The 14228-nt window shown below is 41.9% G+C and overlaps 1 protein-coding gene across 1 annotated transcript in view; it reads right to left on the bottom strand.

The window, feature by feature from the left end:
* LMBR1 (limb development membrane protein 1) overlaps positions 1-14228 on the bottom strand; it is a 137962-nt gene that overhangs the window by 70972 nt on the left and 52762 nt on the right. The window contains exon 5 of the mRNA XM_045003195.1: positions 8167-8270. Within this exon, the coding sequence (XP_044859130.1) occupies positions 8167-8270 (104 nt within the window). The remainder of the gene's footprint in view (positions 1-8166; positions 8271-14228) is intronic.

Here is a 14228-nt window from a genome sequence, read left to right as displayed (position 1 = left end):
TCTTTAAGATGGGGGCCTGATACAAATTAGCCACTGGGGGGAAAAAAGTCATCTGGTCATAAAATACAGTACAGGGTCACTTTTATGTAAGTTTGCCAAAAGGGACATAAACCAGGACAATTTCAAACTGTGACACAGGATAGAAGTATATTAAAAAAATCTTTGTTCCTCCTCTATTGTGCTGTCATGTTGCTCAGCTTTATAGACATTCCGAGCACCAGCACTGGCCTCTTCGCTTCCACCTGGTCTACCTAATTAATTAAACAAGGAAGTTACCTCAAATTTTTGTACTATTTGCTTTTATTATCAAGCACTTCTTTTGATGTTCTAGGAGTTAACCTCTTAATCCACAGACTCTGTGTGCTGTGTTATGAACATTTTGGGATGTCTGGATAATTTGGATAATTGGTCAGGATGTTGCTGTCGCTCATGTTAAACTTTATGCCATAATTTCAAGTACAAAGATTGGTATTAAGGTAAAGTACACCATAAAGACTTTAAAAAGTCTACAATTATGATTCTGCAATACCTAAATATCAGTTTGTCACTGTGACAAACAAAAGTACACCATTTAGAATTTCTTACAAGTAAATTACACCTAACATCTTTGTCTTTAACTTCAAAAATGAAACTCAAATAAGTTGAAGTGACATCAAAATAAGCCATAGTATAAAGGTCAAGTTAGTGTGGCTATCTACTCCTCAAAATGCACACCCACTTCAAACATCAGTACGTACATACACTCGATTCATAGTCTGCTGGCACACCAGGAAGCTTTACTACTGCGAATTGTAGATACACGTTTGAAGGCAGATTCAGATATTTCATGTCTCTTTTGGGGAGGCAGATGAAGGAAGGATTTATTTTGGACATAAGGAGACATGACTGACAACAACTACTCTACCCTACACAAGTGTTCTAGCATGATAGATAAACAGTGAAAACAACATAGAGTGAGGAGTGTCTCAACAAAAGATATCTAGAAGCACAGTTTTCCATCAGAGTAGGCAACTTCTTCAGAAGAAAGGGGAGAGAATTTAAACAAATATAAGAAAGAATGTTATTTTAGTCACCTGCTCAAATATTATAAACACTGTCAAATTCATGCAACTTACATTATTCAGCTACATAACATTCTGGTATTAGCACTGACCATCATGAGACATACCGCAAAGTAGGCTGACAAATGGTGTAAGTTCTTTTTTTATTGAAAACCAATATACATTCTAGTATTGCTGGCTTTTTACAATTATTTTCCTACTGTCTAGAGCGACAGTAAAAAAAAAAAGAAGAACATAGAGAAGGCTACAGCTGCAATAAAATGGAACCACACTGTAGTAAGGAAGAGAAGAAAGGCCATTTAAGACCTTTAAAAAAGGACATAGTCAACCCCCTTAGGCCTAAAATGTCCTGTTTGAATTAACATAGTGGTTTAATTAAAAACTAGGCAGAGAATCATGTTTAGTTTGATTATGAGTACATGTACTGCATCCGTCCATGGTGAGTAGTTAATTTCCGTATCTCCATCTCTGCGCAATACGCAAATGGCTGTTTTGTTTTGGTTTTTTTAAACTGTTGCCCAGGGGAATCAATAGAAGTCTATAAGAGGGGCCATGTGCCATTTAGAAGGTATACTAGCAACTAAGGGGGAAAAAGCCACAGTAAATTAGTGGGTGGTTAAAAAATAAATAAACCAATCTAGATTAATGTCATTTAAACTGAAAAAAGGTTGCAATATTTCTGTATCAAAATTAAATAGGAAAGTTATGCATGATACGAATAGTGCCAACAAACTCGCTAGCTACGTGCTATTTTACAACTTCCAACGTAACTTCGGCCAAGGGAAAACCCTCAGTGTTAAAACACACACACAAAAATCCAATTTCAGCACAAAAGCATGTATATAGACAAGTGTGCTTTTATAGACACGTGTTAAAGGCTAACATACCTATACAAAAATCACAGAACTGAGCCCAACAAGGCAAACAGTTAAAATTAACTAAATGGGGATACAATACATTTCGTACTGTACTACTCTACAGTTGGGCAAATAAAAAACAGTTACCTACCTTTCGTAACTGTTGTTCTTTGAGATGTGTTGCTCATGTCGATTCCAATTAGGTGTGTGCGCATACTGCATGCACAGTAGCCAGAAGGTTTTCCCCCTAGCAGTACCTGTCAGGTCAGCTCAAGTGCCCCCTAGAGTCGCACCTCTATGGTGCCGTATATATCGTCCTGCCGAACTACCACCACTTCAGTTCCTTCTTGCCACCACTGCTCCAACAGAGTGGTAGGTAGGTGGGTCCTGGAATGGACATGAGCAACACATCTCAAAACAACAACAGTTACAAAAGGTAGGTGACCGTTTTTTCTTCTTTGAATGCTTGCTCATGTTGATTCCAGTTAGGTGACTCCCAAGCAGGAACTCGGAGGCGAGGTCGGAGCTCATGGGTTTGCTAATTGGAGCACTGCTCTGCCGAAGGCTGCATCCTCTCTAGCCTGCTGGGTAATGGCGTAGTGCACGGTAAAAGTGTGGACTGAGGACCATGTCACAACCCTGCAAATTTCCTGGGTCGGAACCTGGGCCAGAAACGCCGCTGATGCTGCCTGAGCGCTGATGGAGTGCGCTGTCAGCATGGGGGCAGGTATTTTCGCTAATCGTAGCATGTCTGGATACATGATGTAATCCATGATGAAATTCTTTGCGAAGAGACTGGGAGCCCCTTCATTCTGTCTGCTGCTGTGCCAAATAGTTGGGTAGATTTCTGAAACGGCTTTGTCCATTCGATTTAGAAGGCTAACACCAGGTGAACATCCAAAGAGTGAAGTTTTTGTTTGCGTGTGGCTTAGGATGAGAGACTGGAAGAAAAAAATGTCCTGATTAACATGAAACTGGGAAACAACCTTCGGGAAGAAGGCTGGGTGTGGCCAAAGCTGAACCTTGTCCTTATAGAAGATTGTGTAAAGAGACTCAGATGTTAGGGCCTTAAGCTCAGACACCCTCCTGGCAGATATTATTACCACCAGAAACGCTACTTTCCATGAGTGAGAGAGCAAAGAGCATGTCACGAGTGGTTCAAAAGGGAGCCCCCACTAGTCTAAAAAGAATGAGGTTAAGATCCCAGGCTGGGATCGATTATTATACTTGAGGATATAGCCTGTCAAGTCCTTTAAGAAAGAGTCCAACCTCCTGTCATCTCTCTTGGATGTAGCTGGCATACATGCAGGCGTGTCCCAGATTGCTTTGGCAGGTTCAAGTAAGCTCTCATTTAGACGCATAGCCCCTCTAACTGGTGAAGGATATCCAGAAATTTAGGCTATTTCTCCGGGATAACCTCTAGCAGAAAAGTCATGTGTTTCTGCTATCCTTTTCATTAGGTCTTGAAAGACCTTGAACTCACCCACCGAGGCCATTGCTGGAGGGCTGACAGCCTCATCCACAGAAGACGACAATATGGCAGGAAGTGCTGTGTGCTCCTGTTCAGAGCAGAGATAATGGCCCCCATTGTCCTTCTCTTGACCTTCTAAAAGCTGTGGATGACAACTGAGAAGTTTGGGGAGGTTGGATATATTTCCTGGATTGGAAGAGGATTGGCTCTTGATGCTGGTTTTCTGGAGTTGGGATTCAGAACCCCAGGACGATCAATATGGTCATGACTTGTTCAAATAGTGGGGGGAGGGATACAGATCAGGGTGTTCCCTCTGTTACCCTGAGCTCTTCTTAGCACCCCAACCAATTCATATTCTAGACTCCCTCCCAGACTACTACTATGCCACCCCTGTGGGAGATGGGGCATGGGAAAAGGAAATAGTCTCCACTATGTTCTGCTGAGAAAGAGAAAAAATAAACATCCTCTAGGGGAGGAGAAGTCCTGTCAGCCATGTCTTGTTTAAAGCATGGGGATGTCAGCACTAATAAGACACAACTGGAGATGTGGTGACTGAGGCACCGCAGATTTCATGGTAAACTTCCTTAAGCACTCCAGACCCACTGAAAGGTCACTTGGTGCCACAAACTTTTAATGCAGAGATGGTGAGCACTGATGCTTCTTAGCATCAGCAGGTACCCAGGGAGGTAGCTGATGTCAGTACTAAAAGGGAAGTGCTCAGTGCCAAGGCTCTGGATACCAAGTGCTGTGCCGGGTTGTGCCGATGATTTGGCCTCAAGGGGAGTGCAGTCTTTGCGGTAAGAGGAACCATCTAGGCCGTCTTCCTCTTTGGCACAGCAGTGCCAGAGCAGGTCTCCAATTTACGGCTCTTGCTAGAAGCCTGGGGAGAGTTATGTCTTTAGTGATTCCTACTTGGGAGTTCGAGAAGGTGACCGATGCCTAGCTACTTCCTGCCCTTTCAAATGCAGCTGATGAAGGGATCTATAAGAACAAGTGGCCCAGGAGCCCAGGAACAAGTCACAGCACACAGAGGCAGTCAGAGGAAGCAACTGATCTATCTGATGAGGCTTCTCTAGTCTCTCAAGGTCAGAGGCAACTTGCATGGGCTTCTCAGGGAGCAAGAATTTGAGTCTTGCTTCCCTTGACTTCTAGATGCACTTGAAGGAGGAATGGCATATAGAGTAATGCTTCAATATGTGTCCCTCCTCAAGGCAAATGAGACATCAGGAGTACCCATCACTAACAGGCATAACCAAGTCACAAAAGGGACAGTTCTTAAACCCTAGTAACATGGTGTCTATCAGGGAAGAAAAGACTGGGAGAGGGAAAAAAACTAACTATGAAGTTGGATGTTGTTTTTGTTTTAAGTCAATGGGTAAAGGAAACCTAATTCAACTAACTATGCTAACATTAACTATGACTAAATCTAAAGTTAAATTTCACCCAGCAAGGACCAGGGTCACTGCACATGGTTCCATCTTGCAGCCACGGTCGGTGAGCAGGAACTGAATGGTAGTTGAGTCCGCTATACTCTTCATGACCTTGGCTATAGGGGGCACAAGAGTACCCATGGATGCTGCTGTGCAAAAGGAATCCAATCTTGAGCACATGCACACCAAGAGTGAAATCTGTGTGGACAATCACCTCAAGAAGAATCTTTTCTTGCTCTGAGCAGTTTAAATTATACCATCTTTATTGTATTATTGTAGATACTGCCTTTCTATACAAGTTTTAGTATTTATTTTTACTTGGGATGGCTGTATAAATTATTCAAAAAGCAATGATGTCATAATACCAAATATGGTATTATTAAAAAATTAGGTATTTGGGGCTGCATTCTCTCCTGCAGCAGAGCTCTGCTCAGCACAGAAGGATGGATGGGATATCAGGGAACAAGACAAGGTTCCCTAATTAAGAAGTTCATCTGTGACCCTGATCCAACTTAGAGCAGTTGCCGGGGTCCTCTATTTGTGCCACTAGGATAGGGTCCTAAATTAACCCTTTGCACGCAGGGGACTGGCATAGTAAAGCTCTGCTCTGCCTCACCCCCAGAAAGGAAGATGGCTGCCAGGTGTAAGCTCCAGATTTGGTACATATGTGCAGCAAGAATTTCCCCTCCTACAACAGGGGAATTTGCACTCAGATCCCTTTATGCCATCTGAGTGATGCACAGAAGCCACAGCTGTTGCATTCTAATGCAAAACTAACTAACTGTGATCTCACTTGCTTTTATATCAACAGACCAGCATATTTGACTGTCACATATTCTATACATTTAGGCAGTTAATCTGTCTTTTGACTGCTAAGATCATTAAGGTTTTGTGTATAGTACAAGTTTGATGTAGCTCGGGTGCATATTGCTTTTTGGTATCAGCTGAAGATGGAAGTGAAACCCTATGGAGCGAGGGAGTACATTATCAATAGTACTGTAGACAGTATTAAAGTGGAAAGGAATGCTTCCATTATTTTAAGGTTGGGGAGGGAGAGGGTGAACTGCCACAACTTTAATGGTTTCTAAACAGTTTTTGTTTGCCAATTTCTTGGGTTTTCTATACAGCATTGGTGTACCTCTGTGGACACTTCCCCAGAGTAAGAGCTGTACCTACCTGGGAATCAGAGGGAGAAACTGAGCTGATGGTCCTGCTCCTGACTACCTCAACACTCCTGAAAAGTGTGTGTGGTTGTGATGAACGAGTAAATTCTTTATAACATTTTATTCTTGTTTAAAGGTTAATGAAGGTATATATCAGGAACAATTCTCCATGCTTAGATGGAGGATATGACATAACCTGTCAGTTGGAGGGAATCTCTGTGAAAGAGACTGCATCCATTACTGCCTGAAACACTCTGTAGCCTCTCACATACTTCTGGAAAATGGCTGTGGCCTGGAGAACAGGCTTCCTGTAATGCTCCCACTTCCTCTGGGCCCTCCATCATCACCAGTATGAAGCATACTTCTCATCCCACAAACATGCCAATGTGGGACACCTGTAAATGTGACTGCTGCCATCTTGGCCAACAGAGGACTAAATTGATGATTTCCAGAGCTAAAGGAACGGATGCCTTTACAGTCTGTGATAAAGAGTCAAGCTCTCAAGATGAGAGCTGTCACAGACCTGCATCTTCCAGGGCAGTGATTCTTAACCAAGGTACATGTATCCCTAGGGGTACTCAACATATCTAAATCGGTGTTTCTCAACCTGGGGGTTCTGACCCCCAGGGGGAAACTAGGGGGGTTGCAAGTACTGGGCCGGCATTGGGGCTGGCAAGCAGGGCAACTGCCTAGGGCACCATGCCACAAGGAGCACTGCAAAGCTAAGCTACATGTTTCAGCCCTGAGCAGCGGGGCTTGGGCTTCAGACAAGGCTCAAGTATCGCACTGAAATGTAAGTACAATATTTATATTCCAATTTATTTATTTTATAATTATATGGTAAAAGTGAGAAAGTAAACAATTTTTCAGTAATAGTGCGCTGTGACATTTTTGTATTTTTATGTCTGATTTTGTAAGCAAGTAGTTTTTAAGTGAGGTAAAACTTGTGCTACGCAAGACAAATCAGACTCCTGAAAGGGGTACAGTAGTCTGGAAAGGCTGAGAACCACTGTTTTATGGATTAGGCGCAGAGGGACACACAACACACTACTATTCACTAGTTAAAACAGAATACTGGTGATCACCAATCATGGATTCTGTTTCTGGCTCTGGAAGATGAATGTGATTTATAGTGGTGAGAGATGGAATAACGCAAAGTAGTTTAGTCACTCTGAATAGCAGTATAGTGTAGTGGATACTCAGGATCTGTACCTGCAGTGACCTTGCATAAGCTTCCTGCTAACTTATTTATAAAGACAGGGTGAGGGGAGAGTTCAGAAGCTCTTTCATAGCTGTCTTCAAGGCTGGGGTTCACAGTCTTACTAAACTGCATGAGAATTTAAACAACATTTAGGAGAAGCAAAGGAAAACGTCTTTCTTTCTCCCCATCACCCTTGCTGGATGTGAGTTATGGTGTTCATGCTACAGCAGATTTGTCATCAAATTAAAACTGAGCAGGTTCACATTGGCACACGTTTTCCATTATGGCTGAAGAGTTATAAAATACTCTATATGCAAACACTATATATGTATAACTGATATTCTAGGAATCACCACAAGGAGCAACAATATAGACATGGAACAGGTCCTAGAGTGATTTAGATTTCTTTCAGAAGGAGTACAAAGGAAGACAGTGAAGTAAAAAGTTAGAAAAAGAGGTAATTTTTAGACGTATTCTCTGTATGGATTCATTTTTCACCAAGTGACTATGAAAATACAAAGAGAGTTCAAAGTTTATATTTTGTGTATAGTCTTTTCCCATTTCAATGAGATCTGTACAATATAAAGATTTAAAGCTCTTGCTAAAATTCAACTCTAACACTAGCTTAACTATGGTACAGGTGCCGTTGCACTGTAACATCAAGAATCCTGGAAGTTTTCTCCACTTCTATGTACACTGTTTATATCCGTAGCTTGCTTGATCTAACTGTTTAGTGCAGACTAGGCCTAAGAAATTCAATAAAGTATGTAATTAGGTTACTACAATAAAACAAGTTCAAGGTAACTAACCCATAACAGTGGTCCAAACTATACAGAAGCCAATGAATTTTTTTGCTACTGTATGCTATCCTTTGCAGTCACACTCTAAATGAAAAATCGTGATTTGCATGATGCTATTGTAATTACGGCTTTGGGACTTGGTATTTATGAATTAATAATTCTACAAATAATATATTTACCTACCTTTTTTAAGCCAGCAAATCCTTCTGATTCCAGAAAGAAGAAGGCAAAGGGCATCAACACAAATAAACAAAGATTGGAAAAAAGGGAAGCAAGATTCCACAAACCTGCAACAAATCAGAAGAAAATGTTGACATTACTTTTCAAAACTGAAGACTCTTTAAATAATACTTATTATAATTCCTGACATCGCTATACTGCCTTTCAACTAGGTAGGCTTTATATGAGTAAATACAGAGCATGTATAATAATTTATATATAAATATAAATGAAGATCTGACATATACATAAGGTTCATATAACCCATCACTGAAAGGCAGCAACCTCAATGTCCTGAAATTTTAAGCCAAAAGTCAATACCTAATTGAAACTGCTGGGAAGTTTTGAAGACAGACTGCAATAACTAAAACTGTATTTTTCTACAGTATCCTTTCTTGTGAATAGTGACCAGGGATTTTTAAGCTATAAAGACAGTTCTTTAAAATTTATTAATATGTTTCCAAGGGCCATATTTACAAAGGTGTTTGGGGCCTAAGCAATGGGAGTTAGACACTTAATTGGGCACTTTTATAAATCCGAATAGGTACTTACCTGCATCTTTACATGCTTAAATACCTTTGTATATTTCAACCCAATAGCCTAGTGCTCAAGCAGCTTCCTGAGCACCAGAACAATACCGATTAAAGGTAAGTGTCACCTGCTGAATGACTAACCCCATTTGCTGCAGAATACGGGGTTTTTCTTTGAAGTGTTCCATTTGACATCAAATAGTAACCCTGAATTGCTTAGTTTGTGAAACCTGAAGAGATTATACCTCAAGATAGTACAGTTTCAGGCTACAGATCATTTTTAAGCTGTCTATACACAATAATAATTTCCAGTACACGGTCTCATCCAGCACTGATTCTTGGAAGGATCAGTTCTACTCCCTCTCCTATTCTTCCCTTTAGAGGGGACTGAGGCACGACATACTTTAATGCCAGCAATACACAGATAACACCATCTCTACATCAAATGCAGATATTGCCATTTTACCCATGTCTAACTGAAATCAGCAGCTGGCTAAAACAGAACAAAGGCAAGGCAGAGGAGGTGATGATTAGAAGGTCTGAAGGGATTACCTTAGACCTCCACTTGGGCATCTGTGCAATAATCAAGATTTTGCAAAGTCTCAGAGATCTTCTGGACAAAGTCACTGGTGGTTAGACACATTTCTCCACTATTCTTATCTCCAGCTGGGCAGGACACCGTGTTCCTCCTTATCAAATTCTGACTTACCCACAGTCTACCCAGACTACAGTCACCAATAAACTTGAGTACTGCTACACACATTGCACTTGAGGATGAAAACTTAAGCCACAAGGCAGCTGCAATTGGGTCTCATTTAAGAAACACAGGCTGCAAGAAAACATTACTCCAGGGCTTTGCACGCTCTCCAACCTCCTCCAATACAGAATGCACTTCAAAATCCTACTCTAGATCTCCCAAGTCCTAAATGGGCTGGGGAATCAACTCTCAGGAATGGACTATATTGTTCCACAACCCAGCATGAGAGCAATGATCAAACAGCGTGTGCCCAGAGAATGAGGCTTCCAGGGACAAGAATCTTTATGGCACACTCATATTTGAAATGCCATTCCTTAAGTAACAGATTGAGCTCAGATCTTACCACCTTTATAGTGACATAAAAATGTAGGTCTGGAAAGGACCTCAAGAGGTCATCTAGTCCATACCCATGTGCTGGACACAGGATTAAGCCTTCCTACAACAAAAGAAGAGTGATAGCATGAACATCATAGTGATGTTTAAAGTGGGGAGCTATGGAAAAAAGCTCAGTCTTTTGAAATGGGGTTTTAGATTTTGTTCTCAATTTTACTAGTGCCAACACACCACAGCAATGGGTACACTAAATATACACACTTCAAATGTGAACTACTGTATGATAGAAACATAACTCAGTCTTTCAAACATACCTATTCTCATAGTGGTAATTTCAAAAATGAAAAATTAACATTTTAGATGACATGTTTCAACATTATAATTATTACCAGAAGTCTTCTGTAAGATATTTTCAATATACTTACTTATATTTACTACACAATGTTGTTATATGGTTATTGTTTTATTTGCAATGAAACATAAGAGCTTTTACTGAACAGTCATATGGAACTTAATTCCTACATCAGTTGCTGTAAAAGGGAAACTTATTTTACAATGATTGTCATGATCCCATAAGTATCATTGTACAAAGCAAAAATGATTTTTCCATACATTTCACGTCTATATTATTGGTTCTCAATCCACGGCCTGCAGACTGCTTGTGGCCCAATCAGCACAAAGCTGCGGCCCATGTGCAATCCTCCAGGCCATTCAGGTTGTGTGTGTGAGTGTGAGTGTGAGTGTGAGAGAGAGAGAGAGAGAGAGATGTGGATACAGCCCACGTAACAAAGAGAGCTCCATAAGTGGCCCACAATGGTAAATAGGCTGTGAACCACTGGTTTATATTTTAACATGAAACTAAGCTAGTGGTCTAACAAAACAGATAAGACATTGACTGAGCCCTTCTAACCAACAATAGCATTTTCAGTCTGACAACTGATTATATAAGGAGAAAATATATTTCTTACCATAAGAAGTTACTCACCTTGTGCAGTAATGATGGTTCCTCAATGTGTCCCCCTATGGGTGCGCTCCACTGTAGGTGTGCTTACGTCCCTGCGCTGCTGATCAGAGAACTTTGGTAGGTGCATCTATTAGGCCCGCACATGCATTGTCTCTCCTCATGCAGCGCCATGAGGCTAGCCAGCATGCGTGGGTTAACTCCCCTCAGTTTCTTCCCTACCGCACAGTCATAGACAAGAACTCCGAAGTAGAGGGAAGGAAGGCGAGTTGTGGAGCACCCATAAAGAGACACATCTCAAAGAACCATTGTTACTGCACAAGGTGAGTAACTTCTTCTTCAAGTAATATCCCTATGGGTGCTCCACTGTAGGTGTCTCCTGAGCAGTTCCCCTTCTGGAGAGCTGGGACTTCGGAGTCAGTGCTGTCATCTGTAACTGACCCATCGAGGCAAAGATGGCATCAAAGGCAGAGTCCCCAGTGATCAGATAGTGTTCTGCAAAAGTGTGGACTGACACTCATGTTGCCGCTCAACAGATCTGAGATAGGGACATTCTTGAAGAAGGTGACGGATGAGGAGATTGACCTTGTGGACTGTGCATGAACAGAGTCTGGAGGGGTCAAGATGCAAACTTGATAGCACTGTCTGATGCAATTCGAGACCCACTTGGAGAGCTTTTGGGCTGCTATCGCTGAGCCCTTGGATCTTTCCACAATGGAGAGGAAAAGCCATGGGGACTTCCTGAAGGCCATTGATCTGTCCAGGTAGAAGGCCAGGGTTCTCCTGACAGCTAGTGTATATAATATAGCTTCCCTGTTGTCTTGGTGTGGCTTGAAAGGGCTTTCAGTTCATCACCTACATCACTCACATCAATAGCGTGCATGTCATCATGTGTCAACACTGTCTCTAGTGCCCTGCATTGCTGGTGTAGGTCTTCTTCAGGTATAGTGAGGAGTTTTGGAATATCATACAACATCCCAAATATATTGCTGTGTTCCTTGAGCTGCATGAAACATTCTTCAACTGACTGTACTGCACAATCTAGCACTTGGTTAAAGAATTCAACTTTGAACTGTTGTTTGGGGTCTCTTATGGGATTATCCCGTGCCTCATAATCAAAATATCGTCTTCTTCGGTGACTCTTGTATTCTTGAATGAGTGGAAAAATAGCTTCAGTGTGAAGTTCCTCTGCCAACTTCTGTGCACTCTTCAGAACGTTTTGAAATCCCTCATCTGACCAGTAAGACTGTAGGTATGACTTTGCTTTGTCCAGTTGTTCCATTGCTCCAGATATATCAAGGTCAACACCTTGGAGTCTCTTGCTTACAACATTTATTTCAAACAGTATGTGTCATGCCATAACACTAAGCCATACAGAAATTTGAAGTTATGTATGTTTCTGGTGATTCCATTTCGCTCTGCCACTGTTCTCCCACGAACAGTTCCTGTCATAGCATTATCCTCCATTATGGCATCATATCTATCTTCCTAATTTGGTGTTTGATAGGCTTTATTGCCTGCACTCAACTTTCCCATTGTGCAGCACTCAGTGGTTTCAGCGTCAGAGAGGATGTTCCCAGATGCTGCTTCAAAATTTGTCACTGATGAGTTGATGCAGAGAAAAATACATAGATGCTTTGAATTACATTAAAAAATTCAGCATCCTCACTAGAAGCTGGTGCTGCATCACTGACCACCAAGTTCAATGAATGAGAACTGCATGGGACAAAAAAAGCACCATTATTGTAGCCATGACCTCTCATGGCAGCTATCACAATTCCCATATCGTCCAGCTTTTTAAGAAGCACATCTGTCATACCAGCTCTTGTAGTATCATCAATGTCAATAAATTCTAGAAAATGCTCTCTGACCGCCACCATTGCAGGGACATTTTCACTCGGTTCTGTTGTTGTTACAAAACGCACCATTAAAGTCATTTGTTCCATATGGCTGATGTCAGGTGTCCAGTCCAGAATAACAGACTTCAGATCTGACACAATCTTCTGTTTGACTTTTGTTGCCAGGAACTGTATGATCTCATTTTGAATTGTTTTTCCAAGGTAGTGGTGTGTGTACATTTCTTGGCTGGTAACTTTTCTTAGATGCTCCTGGAGTACAGCATCAAACTCGGCCATCAGTTCACAATTGTAAGGAAGTTTCCATTGTTTGGCACATACAGCTGATCTGATATGCTAGGTTTTGGGTAGCAAGCACTCTCACAATGACAATAAGCCTTTTCAGAACATTTTGCCAGTAAAGAGACTCTGATGCAATCTTCTCTTGATGCTTATCGTCTATGGTGGCCTTTAACTTTAGTCTCATCTCAAGCTCTTTCCACCTATGGAATGCTCTCTGGTGATTTGCTGCTTTCTCATGGCATGCCAGATTTCTAGCCAGATTTTTCCAGTCTTTGGTTCCTGTAGAACCCAATGTGGCTGGAACATGAGACTGGAAGAATTTGCAACAAAAACAGTATGCAACATTCTGGGTTTTTGAGTATATAAGCCATGGCCTCTCCACTTTGTCACCATTGGGGATTTCACGCCAGTAATGTGTTGGATGGAAACTTCTATTTTCATTGTCTTTGGGGACCATGAAGTTTTTCACTTGCTGTGGCATATGCAGTACAAGGAAGTCCCTCAAGCTACTGCTCAAGGGGGTCCACAGTCCTGGATCATCTAGACTTAAGGAACTAAACTCAGCAGCAGCTGTTTCTTGCGCCTCCAACACATTCTTTTCTGATCTATGCTTTTCTTCAGGAATGTGCATCATTACATCCATTTGAGATGGAGATGTGGATTCTGCAGTAGCTGACAGGTCACCTGCACTCTAACTGGAAGATCAGGCATCTCCTCACCACTCACATCCTCACTGGGGCCGGAAGGCTCACCGTGAACATTTGTGTCTATGTATCTCAGGAGAGCTCCTTCCTGCTTAGATAGAAAAGCTTCCTTTGCTTTCTTTCTTTTTCTGAATGCTGCCCCAGAGGGGCATTTTCTTCTTTCACTCATGACTGCAGTTCTGTGCCAGCTATAGTGGCTTTCAACACTCAGTTGAAGGGGAGAAATAAGCAGGCTGATAGCAGGGCCTGACTGAGGGAAGATCTCAGTGTCTTAAGGGCCTAACTGGCTCCTACTACTTCAGTTGACTGCCTTTTCTCCTTAAGTGGGTTCAGGGAAGCAGCAGGAAACAGGAAGCTCCCTGAGAAGCTGGTGTTAATCAGTCCAGGGTCCTGCGGGTCCTAGAGAGGTACATAAGAGGCTCCTCCTCTCTCTCCCTGCAGCTCTTGCTGCTTTCTGATATTCCCTCTCACCTTTTCTCCTGCCTGCCTGTTATGTCTCTTGTGCCCCTCTTCCTCCAGCACAGCATTCCACCATCTCTGTGCATCTAGCGAAGACAGAATACATATGCACCAGCAGCAGACACAATTTTCTACACTCTGGGT

This window comes from Mauremys mutica, chromosome 2, assembly GCF_020497125.1.
Source record: "Mauremys mutica isolate MM-2020 ecotype Southern chromosome 2, ASM2049712v1, whole genome shotgun sequence".
NCBI lineage: Eukaryota > Metazoa > Chordata > Testudines > Geoemydidae > Mauremys > Mauremys mutica.
The sequence above is the reverse complement of the archived record's forward strand: the minus strand, read 5'-3'. Positions and strand labels throughout refer to the sequence as shown.